This window comes from Morone saxatilis, unplaced genomic scaffold, assembly GCF_004916995.1.
Source record: "Morone saxatilis isolate NCDOM2014 unplaced genomic scaffold, NCSU_SB_2.0 Contig5, whole genome shotgun sequence".
Classification (NCBI taxonomy): Eukaryota; Metazoa; Chordata; class Actinopteri; family Moronidae; genus Morone; species Morone saxatilis.
The window spans coordinates 23482481-23498752 of record NW_023340095.1 but is presented as its reverse complement, the minus strand read 5'-3'; the positions used below and the strand labels follow the sequence as shown (position 1 = coordinate 23498752).

The 16272-nt window shown below is 39.1% G+C and overlaps 1 protein-coding gene across 1 annotated transcript; it reads left to right on the top strand.

Annotated features, from left to right (window-relative positions):
* The first annotated feature begins 6284 nt into the window (after positions 1-6284).
* Positions 6285-14431, top strand: LOC118338645 (alpha-tectorin-like). Its single transcript, XM_035675925.1, has 16 exons — positions 6285-6330; positions 6783-6880; positions 8215-8298; positions 8591-8696; positions 8825-8954; positions 9357-9600; positions 10050-10206; positions 10904-10991; positions 11104-11166; positions 11332-11536; positions 12058-12181; positions 12869-13059; positions 13156-13310; positions 13444-13689; positions 13775-13937; positions 14339-14431. Exons 1-16 carry the CDS (start codon positions 6285-6287, stop codon positions 14429-14431), a joined length of 2193 nt encoding a protein of 730 aa, XP_035531818.1.
* The last annotated feature ends 1841 nt before the right edge of the window (positions 14432-16272 follow it).

Below are 16272 nucleotides of genomic sequence, written 5' to 3'. Positions count from 1 at the left end.
CATCACTGTCACGTTTTCTTAGTCATAGAACTCGTATAATACACATTGGGTTTTTGTTCTAGACCTCTATTTGAATACCACATTAAAACGAGTGAAGACCTATGAAATGTCCATTAAAGAAATGGTATGCTCCAGGGTTTTTTTTCTTAACACTCAAATCATGTGGACATGTTTGGAAGATTTGGGAGAGTTAATTTAACAATTGTGTTTTTGGCCATTGGATTGACAAGCACTTTCTGGTCTTGAAGTTGCTCCAGGCTTCCAGACTACACTTTTTGCAGTTGGTCTGCACTGGTCGCCTACTTTTTTTTTAGTCACAGAGACCAAGAAGTTTAGGTGACCCAAATTTTTCCAATTGGTCGCCTTGGTAACGCCATAAGGTCACCTTTTCATCTCTATCATTACTCTCATATCAATGTGAATGCAGTTTTTAAAGCAAGGAATTACGGTGTGAGGAACATGCTTGTTTTATTTGAATCACAAGGTCGGCGTTAGTGTATAGTCAAAAGAAAGATGCCAGGGAAATTGGTTTCAGCAATGCTTGGTGAACCAATCAGGGGAGGCAAGCGGACGGCCGGCTCGAGCTCTGTCTCGTTAAGGCGCCGCCTTGTTGGTGAGGAACACTGATGATGAGTCCTAACGTAGTGTGTGAGGTTCGGTCACAGAGCAACACAAAGACGGATGAGCGCTTGCGAAGAGCTGAAGTTGTATGGTTGTCTGGCCCGGAGGTCAGGGTGCACCAGTGGCGACGCTAGAAGAGAATTAGGGAAAAATTATTAGTCGCACTCTTGTGCATGTGCGACCAATAAATAAAAAATAATGATCAGATCAGATAGACGAAGTTGTGCTGAAAAAAAAGATACCAAGCATGGGTATGGCAAACATTTTTTTATGTGTTATGTAAAGGCAAAATCAAAAGTATTCAAAAATGGCCAAAATGGGCTCAGACCCCAATGCACGTGTCATTTTATTTTGTTTGAATCAGAAATTTAACTTGATGAAAGTTGATAAAATTGCCTGTAACAAATTAGAGTGTTTTAATTGGTTTAATCTAAAGTAAAAACTATGCTTGGATGTAATTGTTAATATTAAGTTTTTCATTTTTTCAGTGTGCTGTTGGTGCATCTTACTGGAATTTGGAGTTCATGTGTGTTTGCGTTTAAGGGAGCTTGTGTAAGATGTTGATGTAATTCTCTAAAGCAGTACGTATGTTTTGGTGCTGAGTTTGTGACACACCTAGACTTTGCATGTGTCAGAGTTCTTCCCTGGAGGTAAAATTCATAACAGAACTGTCAAACTCTTCCTTGCCCAGTTGCATTCCAGACCAGATCTCCTGTTTCAAACTGAACATTTGAGCTTTAGGATATTTTTCTTTTGTCTTTGGCTTTTTTTCTTTTACAGACCACATGTCTATGCAGTAGAGCGTTCACACGGAATGTTTATTTGAAAACTAAATACAGATACAACACAGACTTTCTATTCAGAACCAAAGAAATGCTGACTAATCCGACCCTGAACCCAAACTGTATCTAACGATTACTAATTAATGTTTTTTTTAATAATGGCCATGTCAATACTATTATCTATGTTGTATTATATGTTATAAGATTTGTATTAAATATAAGCCCCTTTTGAGCTGTTTCTTTTTTTTTTTAAATTGCAAAAAATAATAAATAAATAATAGATTTTAACACAGGCCAAATAAGTCAGCTCATAAAGTAGCTGTTTCCTTCAAAATGTGCAGTATTTTATAATGACGGTAATCAGGCATTGATAAGTTTGACACCCAGACTTGTCAAGCTGTTATCACATTATGCATCAGTAGCTGTCAGTTAATTACAGTGTGTTTGGAAACAGGAATTTTCCATGACCGAAGCCAGTTTGGGAAGACAAAAGGTCAAAAGAATATGTGAGAATGTCTGTTGGAGAGTAAACAAGATTGTACACATACAGTATATATAGACGGAGACAAAGAAAGTGCTGGTCCTCCACTCAGAGAGGCAAATCAGTGCAAAAGCATCCAGTGATACTTCTCAGACACAGAGCTGCTTGGCGTCCCTGGTGTCCTACAATTTGTCCAGAGGGTAAGAAAACCTGCAAACATTTTTTAATTATTCTGAAAATAAAATGTTGGGGTTCTTTTTTGGTTAGAAATATTCTTACTTCACTAGGAAAATAAACATGCATGAATATGTTTGCCGCATTATTATTAGTATTCCTGCAGAAGAAATGATCTTTGCATCTATGATCTTTTGCAGATGACAATTCGGTCATCAAAGACATAGCTGTTAAATAAATTCCCTACTAGTGCTGACAGTTTACAGGAGCTGATTTCTTCATTTGAGACATATGGTCTGAAATGAGTGAGGTGTAGGCAAGTGTGGGGAACATCAGCACATTTAATCTGCTCCCACCTAACATTAATAATTAATGTACAAGGAAAGGCTCATTAAAGGTCCATGTCTGCTGAACGTTGTTTTATACAAAATGGACAGCTCGCTGTTTATTTCTTTAAACAGAAACTATATATTTAGGTGCTGATGTGGCTCCATAGAGATGTTAATGTCAGTTGGTTTGTCTATCTCTTAGTCCAGGGCTCAGCAACCTTTACTATCAAAACAAGTGTCTTATCCCCTGGGGTAATAAAGTACTCTAGACTAAAATATTTTATCTTTGTTAGCATTACAATAGTTAATTAAATAGAGTTAAGGCTGGCACATACAAAATTAAGCAGTTGAATTTTGAAATGCAGACGCAAAATTTTCTTAAAGGTTTAATAAAAAGAGTACGACCTCTCATCAGACCCCAGGGACAAAAAGATGATGACATACACTGAAAAAAGAAAATTGTTGAACCAACAAATTGTTTCAATTGGTAACACCTAAATGATTTCTTGAAGTTCTTTAAAATTAAGTTAATAAGTTAGATTAACACAATTGATTTAAGTCACATGTACTTAATAATTCAATTATTCTCAAATCAACATTTTGCATTAATCCAACTTAATATTAAGGCAAGTCAACTTAAAGTTTTCAGTTTTTCCAACTCAATAATTTGCATAACCCAAAAGTAAAATATTGCTCTTTTCTAACCTAATACTATGGTTTAGTGTAAATTACTTTTTGTAGTAACATTAAAATGAAATTTTTGTTTATTTAATATAACTAAAATTACAATTTTAAGTTGGCTGAAAATATAAAAAAAACTCAAAATCGGATGGTTTTTTTTGGATACTTTATTGTATAAATGTAATGACCAACACATTACACATTTGTCTTTTGAATCACATATGCACAAGTAACTGTTAGTAGGACCACAAAGTTATTTTGTCAGAAAAGTGCAAAATAGTGCAACAAAGTATTAACACAAATATGCCTAACAATCTCAACACATACAGTGCTATCCCTAAGTGCTAAGTGCCAAGAGTATACAGAAACTTTAACCAGCTATAGCCAATGAATATTATGCATTGAACAGTGTAGCTAACCAATGGCGATGGAAAAATATGAATTTTAAATCACACTGTTAGACACTGTCACAACAGTTTGTTGTATAATTAAACACATCAAAACTGAAATGCAACCTTTCCTACACACATGGAATGAAATATGTCTGGAAGAAAAAATAAAAGTTAAATGACAATGACAATGAAGCCAAGAGTACAAGTGTTAACTATACTACAAGGCACGACTACTGTGGAGGAGACAGCTAATATTTGTAGCGCGTAGTGCTTAAGAGTGGTCGCAGGTTCGGCTGGTGGGCAAAGGTTCTGGAAGTCTGTGTAGAGTTCCAGGGGGTGGGGTTAGGGTTAGGGCAGGGGTTCTGAGTAAAGGGTTGGGGCAAAGTCCGGTTAGCTTCCCTGGTGTTGGGAGCATCGTATGCCAGGTGACCGTTGGCAGGGTTTGGCTGGTGTAGGAGCGAAGGCTGGGCCTGAGGTCACTGCTTGGTGAAGAGCGAAGCTGGGGCCTGGAGGTCCTGCAAACTATTAGCCTGTACAATAAAAATTGTTGTTACAGCTCAAGTTTAAAAAGGCCTGTAAACAATCACCTGCATTTCACATTTACTGTAACAGTTGAAATTATGTTAATATCTTTTTCACTTCAACACACCATCCTCTAAGTTACATACAGCACATTTCAGCTGGCTCTAGCACTCTATTCTAGTCTAGGTTGCAACTTACCTTTGGTAGTCCAAATGAGTTGTGTCCTGGCCTGAAGTAACCACCGCCAGTCATGAAAAAAAATATAAGAAAACTAGGAATTAATTAATATTAAAGAAAAGGACATTTTCATTCCAGTGTTAAATTTGATTTGTGTATGAGCAGCACGCATCAATTTACACAGAGCACCTCGAGCGGGCGGAAGCCAGGCACAGAAAAAGCAAAGAGAATCCGGTGGATTTTCAAAATAAAATACCCCGTGCAAACTGCCGGTCGTAAAAACAGACAAATGCGAAATAATTAACTAATTAACTACGTAGCATATTTACACATGTAGAAGCATGTTTAGAAGAACATACACCGGGAAAATGGCCAAATCTGAGCAAGTAAACAAAGTCTGGCGGGCTAAACGCTCGCTTCTGAAACGCTCCCGGTGGAGTCTGAAGTCGCGTGCAGGACGGACCAAAATCGCAGTGTGTACGCGACATGCAAGAGACGTGTGCAGTGGGGTTTCACACCTGGTAACTGATGTAGGACAGGGAAGACAGCAGTCTGCAGCAGCAGACACAAACTAACACAGGTGCTTATTAACACATTGGCACAACAACACTTGGGAAACTCTTCACACAGCAAACATTTATCACCACTGCCTCAATAATATCTAGCGTAAATAGGAAGGCAGCCCTGCCACCAAGGCACCGCACACCATCTATTTCCTTTCCCACAGCCGATCCGTGCGTGTACGAGCGCTGTCTGCACCCTCTCTCCTCTCCCTCTTAACGTCAACTACATTGAAAACAACGCAGGTGGAAGCAAATTCACGCTTCCCGGAAGCACCACAGTTTAAGCATAATTAACATTACCTCCCACATCACCCATAGCCGTGACCGCATGAACTGTGCGCGCCGACAGGCACGTGAACCAACACTCGAATATAAATGCGTGCGCCCTAAGTAGTCTGAAGAGAACCGCGACACAGCTTGTTGCGATAATGGGCTAAGGCTAATGAATAGCTCACACGAAGCCAACACTAACACACTGCATGAATACACAACTGTAAGCTAACGTTACGATATTAAACCAAGAGAGTCCCGCTGCAAATTACTATCAGGTGAAGCTCTATGCAGCAGAGTGGGTGAGTTGCTAGCCCCACTAGCTGTCCTGGATGCTAGCGGATGTTAGCGGCGGATTCTATCCGACTCTACTTTTAACAAATTTAACAACACAGTTGGACAATTTAACATTTCAAATGATTCGTTTTACCTCTGACTTACCTTCAAAAACGATGGAGACAGTGGTAATTCAGTATCTATCTTCTTCCCAAGTTGTCAGAGCCGAGAAATTGGCGACTCAAGTGCAGGTAGGAAGTTCTGGAGAAGGCGGAGAAGTCATGACGACCAAATGAGAATAGCAGGTTACATGTGTGCTGAGGGAACAACATGTAATTCCAAGTTGATATACTCCACAAATGTAGATTGCCTAAGCAGAAATCTGAATGAAACTAACTCAGAACTTTACGCTACTTCAACTACTGCTGAAATACACTTTTTAGAGTTTAGATTTGTTTGTAGTTTTGCTCTTTTTCCTACTTTGCCCTTGCTGTCTCAAGGCCACTCACAGCAGGGGCCAAAGTAGAGGGGTGGCATTGGGTGGCTGCTGCCCCCCCTAAAAGAATACCTGTCCACCTCAATGTGGTGTCAAATGCTGTCAAAGTGAACATATTAATTTTCAAATGTTAAAAAATAAATTATAAATAAATAAAATGTATTTAATAGGTACATTTTATACTAAGTTCAGGCTTAAGTTCAATGAAAAAAGGCATACATTTGGTTTGGATAAAAAACAAGGTATTAATTTCTAATGCCACCTTTAGATATTTCTATTCAACAATTTACGAATGTGTGACACAAAACTGTGATTTTATTTTTTTTAAATATCTTCATTTGGTTGTTTTACCAAGCAAATATTGATATATCTGATTGTTAAATTAACAAATATTTCTGCCACCCAATGAATATTTCTCTAGAACTGCCCCTGACTCCCAGAAACCCATTTTCTGATTGGAAAAACTGTAAATTATACCTACTCCACCTGCATTTCAGGTCCCTGTCAACCAACTGCCAGCATGTTCTGCTTCGTACTACTCCTGGCTGCACTTATCCTGCCAACAGGTAAGAAGGCTTCACAACTCAAACGCAGTCATACTTACTCGTATGTTGAACTTACTCCCACTGCATACAACCAGTATAGGCTCCAGGAAGTTATTGTGTCCTTACGATATAAAATAGTATGGCACATAAAATGTAAAATTCCGATTGGTTCTTTTAACAATTCATTTTTTGTACGGATTGAACAAACACACTATCATGTGTTGTAAGCAGATTTTGTTACCAAAATTGAATGTTGGAGCCAGGCTAACTGTTTCCCCCTGTTTCCAGTCTTTATGCTAAGCTAAGCTAACCAGCTGCTGACTCCAGCTACATATTTAGACATATCGAGTGTTATCAATCCTCTCTCCTAATTTTCAGCATGAAATGCATTTGTGTGATCTAGGTGTCACTCTTTGTTTATTGGTGTAAGAACACATATTTTGTGCACAAAGCATGTGTCTCCATATCTTTAGGTACTGATGCAACAAACCAGACATTTACCAGTTCTGGGGAGATGAACATCACCTCGTGCCCAATCACCTATTATGGCCAGAAATATGACAAAGTTTATGTGAGTAATATAAACTCTAATTTTTAAGATATATGCTGGTCTACACCTACTGACTGATGTTCTCAAGTTTAAACCAGTTAAGTGAACAAAATTCTCTGACACACTAGCTAATTTTTGTCTCCATGCATCCAATGTAAAGCTAGTTAAAGGGCCTTTGATGTTTAGATGCGTGTGGTACTGCTGCAAGCCATAAACTCTGTATTTGGTCTTTTCAATTGCATAAATAACACAATTCAGTACTTTTGCACTGACTTGAACATGGTGCTAGTTTAGTCTTGCCAATGAGTCATGAGTCACAAAATGTGACCAATATGTATCTCTTTCAGTATGTGTCAGAAGTTGTGATGGCTAGATGACATGCATTATGACCACCAGGGTGCCCAGGAGGTCATAATGTTATGGCTGATCGATGTATATTGTATACACCGTGATGGATGACTATAGAAAACGGTGTAAAGCAAGAATTTCTTGTTGTACGTGTGTTGCACGTAGTTGTTGGATGGCAAGAAGCCAGACTGTTCTCCTTTAGAACAACTCATGACCAAATTTGGATTTTCTCCTCTATGAAAAATGTATCACCTGTAAGGTTGATATGGCTCCAGCTCTCACATGGTACATGCAGAGACAAAGACGTGGCTCCAAAATGAGAGAAAAACTAAATAAAAATAATTATTGAAATTAACATACAATGACATCATTAAAGGTCCAGTGTGTAACATTTAGGAGGATCTATTGTCAGAAATGGGATACGATATTCATAGGTATGTTTTCATTAGTGTATAATCACCTGAGAATAAGATTTCTTTTGTGTCGTTACCTTAGAATGAGATGTTTTTATCTATAGAGGGAACGGGTCCTCTTCTCGGAAGTCTTCAAGATTAAACTATTCTTCTTACAATGATTTACTGGTTTTATCTCTGTGATTTTTGAACAGGTGGCCTTCAATGCTAACATATTTGCAGTTTGCTTCAATGGCTTATACAAGCCTGGGGTCAAAAATGACTGCATTTTGATGTCTGGGGGGACAGCTGACAGAGGTGACCTGGCAGTTCTGACAAAAAAAATACCCACTGGCTCCGGGATTCATAAGCTTCTGCCAGACATTAAGAATGCTGGGAAATGTGTGAACATAATACCTTTAAAAGACAGTCAACAATCTCAAGTGAGTGTTTTTCAATTTCATTTCTGTGGATTGTTTTCATTTACTGTCAGTTGTTTTTATTGTTTTTTTTTAATGAAATAATACATAATACGTAATAAGAAGGGATATTTTAGATCATAGCCTGTTCTAAAAGCTTAATAGTCTCCCTGTCCTCTCCATTTCCTGTTGTCAGATTGAACAAGTTGAACTTGGGAACTTTGGGACACAAGCAATTCTGGCGATCAAGACATATTCTGGGTACACCAATGTTGATGTTGTAAGTAATATTTAGAGAAATATGGATGGTCTGTTACATTTATTTTGAGAGTGTGATGTGAGTTGGTGGATAGTGAGGCAAATCAAGAGCTACGTCCCAATTAAGGACCTCAACGTATATATATATATATATATATATATATATACATATATGTGTAGTTACTATCTGATTACGTTATTACCCAACAGTGGTAGTTTCCCAGAGTCTTGTTTGTGTTTTAATCTTTCTATATTAATTCTTTTATCTCAGTTATAAACTTAGACAGTTACTATGTCTATTTGGCACTTTCTAGGAGGCAGATTCACAAGTCAATGGCCTTACAGTTTTTAAACAGAAATTCCACACTAATGAAACAAAGAAGGGTGTCATAACAGACGTGAGTGGATGCAGACTCTCAGGTGAGTAAATCCAGGGATTCCTAAAGTACAATTATAGGCCTCAAAAGCGAAACGGGATGATTCTAAATTGCTGTTATTTGATTGGCTTACAGTTTAAACTATCCTTGTAAACTTTTTCCAACAACTAGGTTTTGTTTATAAGACAAATACGACAGTAAAGGACCCAAACATCTGCTCTACTGTAACCTGTGATGTGAGTGGAGTTGCTACTGCCGTCAGTGATTGTGGCCCCATGGAGCTTTGCCAGGGAAATGGAAGGTAAATATTTGAAGACATGGTACAAAGGAAAAACTTGATGAGGATTTTTGGTCCTATTTCTTGGTACTGTATGTTGAGTTGATTACATGATTGCTAACACAATATTTAACCAAATACTTTTACAAACTAAGCTTATGGGTAGTGCAATTTTCACATTAAATTGTACAGAGAACATCTGGGAAAAAATGACATTTCAGTTATCCTGTTAGGGTCCTGTGAGCTCGGAACTCTGGGCCTTAAACCCCTGTTGGTTGCTTTGAACTGTGTTTTTACTCTGCTATAAAAATGTTTATAGTTTCTATATATTATTCTTTTATCTTCAGTGCTTCCAGTTTTTTTGTCTTTACTAAACACTGATGGTGTTATTTTCTATTTGTACCTGTCTCTCCCCGTCTGCTTCAGTTGCATTTTGAACACCATGTGCACTGTGACCAGCTCCACAGTCATTGATTTCCTTGGCAGAGTCCACTCTGTCCCGGACAGGTGTGGGTACACTCTGATGAGGCCCTCGTCGATCCCGGACTTTCAGGTGCTGGGGGTTTTCCAGGAAAGACGCCGTAAAGATGTTAGTTTTTTGGACCGTGTGATACTGCAGTTGGGCACAGAAGGTGTTCAGATTTTCCTGGAACAAGGTGGCAGAGTTCAGGTAAGTCAACTGCTGCCACAATAGCTCTGGTAATGTATTAGTGTGTCAAATAATGTAGTTACTTTCAGAAATGACCACATGTTTTAGATACATTCAGTACACTACAGGCAGGGGCTGAGTAAGGTGGTCATGGGCCCCTAGGCTACCAATTTGTGGAGCCCCCTACCACTGTATATTATTTCCAACAAGTTTCTCCCACACGTTATCACATCATGTAGTAGTTTTAAAACTACTATAGTACAATACAGGGCCATTTACAGAAGCTAAGCAGCGTATTACTTCCATTCAGCCACGAGAGGGCAGACCACAGCACTCTATGGTCTGTGCCAAAAATACAGTGGCAGCTTTGTACATGCATTTGATGCTATCTGCCCCTGCTGAGAACATGGTTTTTGTGTATTTGTGATGTTTAAATAAGTGTTTCACTTTGCTCCTTTGCTGTGATGTAGCTGAATGATACCGTGTTGAATCTCAACGCCACAGCTCAGGTGGTCCACGGTGTGGAGCTCTCAAAGGACCAGACAGGAGTGACTGCTAAAATATCAGCCTCCAACCACACAGTTTCTGTCCTCTTTGATGGCTACACCACATTAATCCACATGACAGGTGCACAAAAGTTAAAGGTGATCTAAAAGCTGTAATAAAATTGTGGGTCATATATCCCTCTCCCCTTCCCCATACATAGAGAATTCCTCCACATGAGTAATGGCAGTTGGAATTGTTTTCCTGGACAATGGCAGCTTTCTCCTTACAGATGAGAAAAAATGACAGTAAAGGCCTTCTATCCCCAAACTGATTAGGCCTCTGCTCAGGTTAAAGGTGAGCAGAGCTATGCTAGGAATTGGTGTAGTGTCAAATTTGTCCAGCCCCCAAACAGATAAGACAGAGGTAACAAGAGCGTTAGCGAGAGGTTTGTCAAGCAGAGTCTTTACACACCCACACAGTCCGGGGAAAACTCTAATCAGCCTAAAATAATTCAAATCAATTGTGTGGGTTAATCACACAATTAATCCGCTCAGGTTTTTTAAAAATGTAAATCAATACCACATAGGGTTGGGCAATATCATTGAATTTGGTTTAAGTAATAACAGGTCCAGAATTAAATATATTTATTTAATTAAACTTTATCAGCAGTCTCATTGAGATTAAGATGGATAATATCAATGCTCAAAACCAGATCTGTAGTATTATTACTTAGGTACTGATCTGCTCCCCCCTACTGGGAGGCCTTATCTCCTGTTAAAATCAGTGAATACCAGCATTGACTGCGCTGCTCTTTGTGTTCTCTCCCTAAACTGTCCAGGACCAAGTGCAGCATCCGTGCAGGGTTTATGTGGTAGTTACAACAGGTCTGTTAGTGAAGAGCAGGTCTCTAAATACAGTGCCAGCGGGTAAGACCTTAATTACTCATGCTCATTTGAATGAATCAACTTCAAATATACTGTATTTTTAGTATTAATTTGTTGGTCAGTCTTAGATTTTTTTGTTCTTTGTTGCCCATAGCTGTGAGATGCAGTATAATGATACTGCTGATGGTACAATCAACTGCAACACTACAACTGAATGGTAAACAAATTTTAACGCTCTTTTGATTTATAAACAGGCAACATTAACCTCTGTAGCGTGCTTCATCACATTTATTATGTGGTGGAAATTAAACTCACAATATCTTGTTTATTCTATGTGCCTTACTGTCCTTGATGACTGAACTTTCATGTCACATTTTCACAGGTGTAATATCCTGAAGCAGCCTCCCTTCACTGCTTGCAACATCAACCCAGAGCCCTTCATAACTGCCTGCACACGCACTTTGTGCAAATACCCTACAGTGGATGGTCTCAAGTGCCAGTTCTTGGAGGCCTACGCCAGGGCCTGCAGCCTGCAAAACAATGTTACGGTGGAGAACTGGAGGTCAAACACCAACTGCCGTGAGGATGTCTTTCAATATCTTTGATTGTGTTTCAAGATGACCTTATAGGCCTGATATCAACTCCTACATTGTGCTGAATAATAAGAACTTGTTTAAAGCACCTTCCATCTGTAGATCTTTGTATTTAGCTTAAGGGTAAATTATATTTTGGTAATTTAAAAATATTTGCTTTAAAGATTTCTTTGTTGGATAGCTAATTTCTCTAGATTGCAGAACTTTTACTTGTCTGTAGAAATTCTTTGTGGTGTAAAAAATACACACAAAAATTCACAAAATAAAAGGTGCTGGCTATGCTGTAGCATAATATTACTATTTTAAGACGGATCAAATGAGTGCTAACAGGATTTGATTAGCACCTATGTGAAATTCATCTTATTCTCAGATTGCCCTATTTATCATCATTCAATCAGGAAGCCATTTGTTTCTCAAAAGCAGCTTTTCTTTATGCCTTTTTAAATGGAATGTATTCCTTCATTCGTCTGTCTGTCTGTCTGTCTGTCTGTGTGTTTGCAGCTGCTGTCCCTCAGGCCTTCTGTCAGGACAGGTTCTGCAGTGCTCATGAGTTCTGTGGTGAGAAGAATTACGGTGGGGAACCTCGCTGCCTCTGTCGGGCCATTTTTGCCTCCAAGTACAGATCAATGAGCACTTTTGGTGAGTCAGCTATAACACAAGAACATCACAGTTGTTTCAACTTCTATTTCCACTGACCTCACATCCTTTAATTGAAAGTTACATTGGTTATTGCTGTCTTCTTCCATTATACTCATTAGGGTGAGTGTATAATCACCTGAAAATAATGAAAATCGTTATGTTTTTATTACCTATTTGAACCACTGTAAAAACTAGCTTTTATTTTCTCATATTTACAGCCTATAGCTGACAGACAAGTATTTATTTGACTTGCACCGTAACTTCACTGGGCCACATGTGGAGCTTTGGGACAAAACAATTATAATTATGAGTTATTAATCCTCCCAATCTTCTTTCATGCATATAATAAGAATTAATTCATTAAAAAGAGATCAATGTTAAAATACACAAAACTCTTAAAGAGTCTTTTAAAGGACCAGTGTGTAGAATTAAGGAGCCTCTATCGGTGTAGTTGCTGATTGCAAGTCGTTTGCTTCACCGTCCCTTTCCAAGCATGAAGCAGAAACTATGATAGCCGCAAAAATCACAAAAATGCTAATGACCCTACCTACTGGCAGTATTTGAGTTTGTATGTTCAGGGCAATTTATGAATATGGAAGGCGAACTGTGGCATCTGTAGATAAATAATAATTGGAAGTCATTTGGACAAAAGCTAAGTTAAAATAATGTTTTGTAATGGGTTTTCAGGTGAGCCGACGGTCTGCGGGCAGACGTCTGCTTCGGTAAGTCTGGCTAATTGTCTCTTGGAGGAACAAAGCATCAACTACTCCGTCTTACACCTCAATGACCAGGCCTGCAAAGGTGAAATGGACAACCTGACCCACATGGTGACGTTCACCTTCGACAGTAGCAGCAACACTTGCGGTGCAGTGGTCATGGTAGGTACTCCCTTCAGTTAGTTAGAATATAAAAATGAATAGGTTAGGTGAACCTGAATGTGCAGTAACAATGTGCCTGCCCATGTGACCATTTAGGTAAACAAAACCCACATTACCTACAAGAACACCATCATGACACAGAACTTCTCCACGTTTGGCTTTATCAACCGTAACGCCAAAGTGCATATGGACTTCTCCTGTTGTTACAGTCAGCCTGATGTCAGTAACTTGGCCATCAAACTCAAACACAGGTGTGTGGTGGGGGAACAGTACTGTATGTAGTTCCAGAGTTGTCCCCTTTCTGTTACCAAGAGAAGGTAGACTGAGCTTCACTGTGTGCCGAATGAAGCCTAGCATATTTAAGAAGATGTTCTTGCTTTCCAGCGCTGTGATCCAGCAGATTACTTCTGGAGAATGGAATTACAATCTGACCATGAAGGCTTACACAGACTCTGAGCGCTTGGAAGCTATCGAGCCAGGCACCGACATTCAATTGGATGAGACAATCTGGGTGGAGCTGAAGACAGACGGGCTGGATGAAAACTTGGTCCTTTTGGTGACTGACTCTTGCTGGGCAACTGATCAGCCTTCGCCAAATGGAACCCTGAGATATAACATCATCATCAATGGGTAAGACACACAGAGATGCTCATAGTGATTAAACCTGTGTTTGTTGTGGCTGGCCTGTCATGTCTGCTTTCCTGTTTTTGAGCAGCTGTCCTAACCCTGCTGACCAGACGGTGAAAGCGGAGGGCAATGGACTGAGAACGTCCAACTACTTCGCTTTCAACTCATTCCAGTTCTCTGGCAAGACTACTGACGTCTACCTGCACTGCAGAGTTGAGCTGTGTGTCAGGCAGGATAACACCTGTGCACCGGTATTCACATTTCCCTAATATATTCACTAACCATAAAAATTAACAGTTTCTATTTGGCAGGGTCCCAAATAGACGCAGGCCTCCTTTTATAGCCTGGTGTGGCTAGACGTTTTAACAAATAAACGCCAGTCTCCAAAAGAGGCCTGATCTGGATTTTATAGAAATTATCTGGATGAATAAAACTAAAACGTTTAAGCCGTTTAGCTTGCCTACACATATGTAAATGTTTCAACTTTTGTCAATATGGACTGATCTCACAATATGTAGCATTCATTAAATCAAGTAAGAATATAAGCAAGATTTTTTTACTGAGCATCAGGTATGGATCACTGTTGGGCCTCAAAAACCTGTGCTGATCTGACCCTAAAACTAAATTTGTGTGTCCATCAACCACCTCTCAGAGCTGCAGCCAGGCTGAAAGAAGGCGCAGATCTGCCATGTCAAAATCTGAGGATGAAAACCCTGCCTTCATCACCATGGTCTGGACTTCTTAGGTAAGTGCAACTCTCCTGCTGATTAATGGCATCAGTGCAGATTTCCAGATCATCAATGGCTTAGGAAAACATCATCCAATGGATTTTTAAATGGTTTATTTAGCTTAAAGAGTAGGGTAAGAGTAGGTAACGTATCAGCCAAATACCCAATCACTAGGGCTGCCCCCAAATAGTCTACTATGTTAGTCAGTGAGAACAGTCAAATCGCTTTTCATTAATTGGATAGTCGCAGAAAAACAAAAATAACATCAAACTCAGGGGATTGTTGCAACACAGACCTGTTCTCTCTTGTAGCACAGGAAGTCACCTACCAGTACACTGCTGCATGTACTAACTGTAGCCTACTAACTGTCATTAGCTACTTAGCGGTCCTATTAGCTGACTCTACCGAGGCTGGTGACTCGTATGACGGGAGTTTGTCTACATTACCAGCACTGAAGCTTTGGGCTGCCAGAGGGGAAAGATGCTGGGCAGTAGGTCCGGAATGAGCACCAGAATCAAATCCGGGCAAGCAGGGCTAAAAGCCTGTGAAACCGATGGCCAGGTGATTTACAGGGGCTTTTCTCGGGCCCCTGTACCAGCCCCTGACTTTAACTCCAGGGGTTGATGAAGACATGGCGAGTTCAAGCGGGGATAGGAGAGGTGTGAAGCAGGAGATGAGTGAGTTTGTAGGGACTGAATTATTATATATTAATAAGTCAGCGAGTATTTGTTTTTGTGAAGTTATTTATTCCGTGTTAAACAGTGTGATTTGTGTAGTGTTATACTGTGTTGAAATAAATGAAGTGTTCAGTCTGCTGGTTGTTCTGACTCTTTCAGAATTACCGCTTTTTCCATAAAAGAAAGGAAAATATAAATGAATATCAACATGAAATAACTAGCCCTACTTATCACCAAAAATAATTGATTCCAGCCATTTTTCATTTGCCTGCTGTTTTGGAGAAGACACATCTGTGTTATGTAGGGATTAACAATTAACCATTACTTGGATTTGGTCTTCTTAGGTTTCCATAAAGATTTGGACTGACCAACGAACAAGATGATTCCTGGTTGGCTTTGTCCTAATGAAGAGCCTGGGATCAGTTATCACTGCTATTAATATTTGCTAACACATATAATTGTAATAATCACACACACACTTATCTTTCTCTGGCAGTAATTGTGTTTGATCTTTTTTGGGGTTTCTGTTGTGGTTTCTCCTGAGATGGTGAAAAAGATTTCTGAAATATTGAAAATTTGATTAGCATTAACTGTGGGCCAGAAAGAAATCAGTAGCTAATATTTGTAAACACATAAACATGGATGCTGTTGTATGTTTCAGTGGAATATGTGGCTTTCTTAGTAATTTACAGATTATAGACAAAACATATAATGTAGACATTCAACGTTTATCGTATAAGGTTTTTGTAAAGATGCATATCAATGATTGGGGCAGTCCCATCATGTTCCTGGTTTTGTTGTGATTGTTGGAACCCAAAAAGGACTGAATTTTCAGGGGGGTTTTTTGGTGTTTGCAAGCATTCTGACCAGGTCTAGACAGATTGAAAGGTTTTGCAAACAAAGTGGGAATCATTTAACATTGCTACTTTCAGTGTTTGGCCTCAACAAAACCAAAATATTCTGTATGCTTTATCTACCTTTATTATTATAGTGTAGAATCAATAAAAAGCATAAATGTATTAGAAAATTAAATGAACTTTGTATTTTTTCAATAACTCAATCACAGGCCTATTGTCTTCCTTATAGTTATTTATACGGATACACCGATTGAGAAATTCTGGGCCGATACCAATGTTTTTTGTTGTTTATTCTCCTTTTTGTGCCAGGTAAACAAAGAAATC

Coding starts and splice junctions, on each gene's coding strand:
- LOC118338645 (XM_035675925.1), top strand. CDS start 6,285: ATGTTCTGCTTCGTACTACTCCTGGCTGCACTTATCCTGCCAACAG. Junction 8,697..8,824: donor GAGTGGATGCAGACTCTCAG/GTGAGTAAATCC, acceptor TCCAACAACTAG/GTTTTGTTTATAAGACAAAT. Junction 11,167..11,331: donor TGCAACACTACAACTGAATG/GTAAACAAATTT, acceptor ACATTTTCACAG/GTGTAATATCCTGAAGCAGC.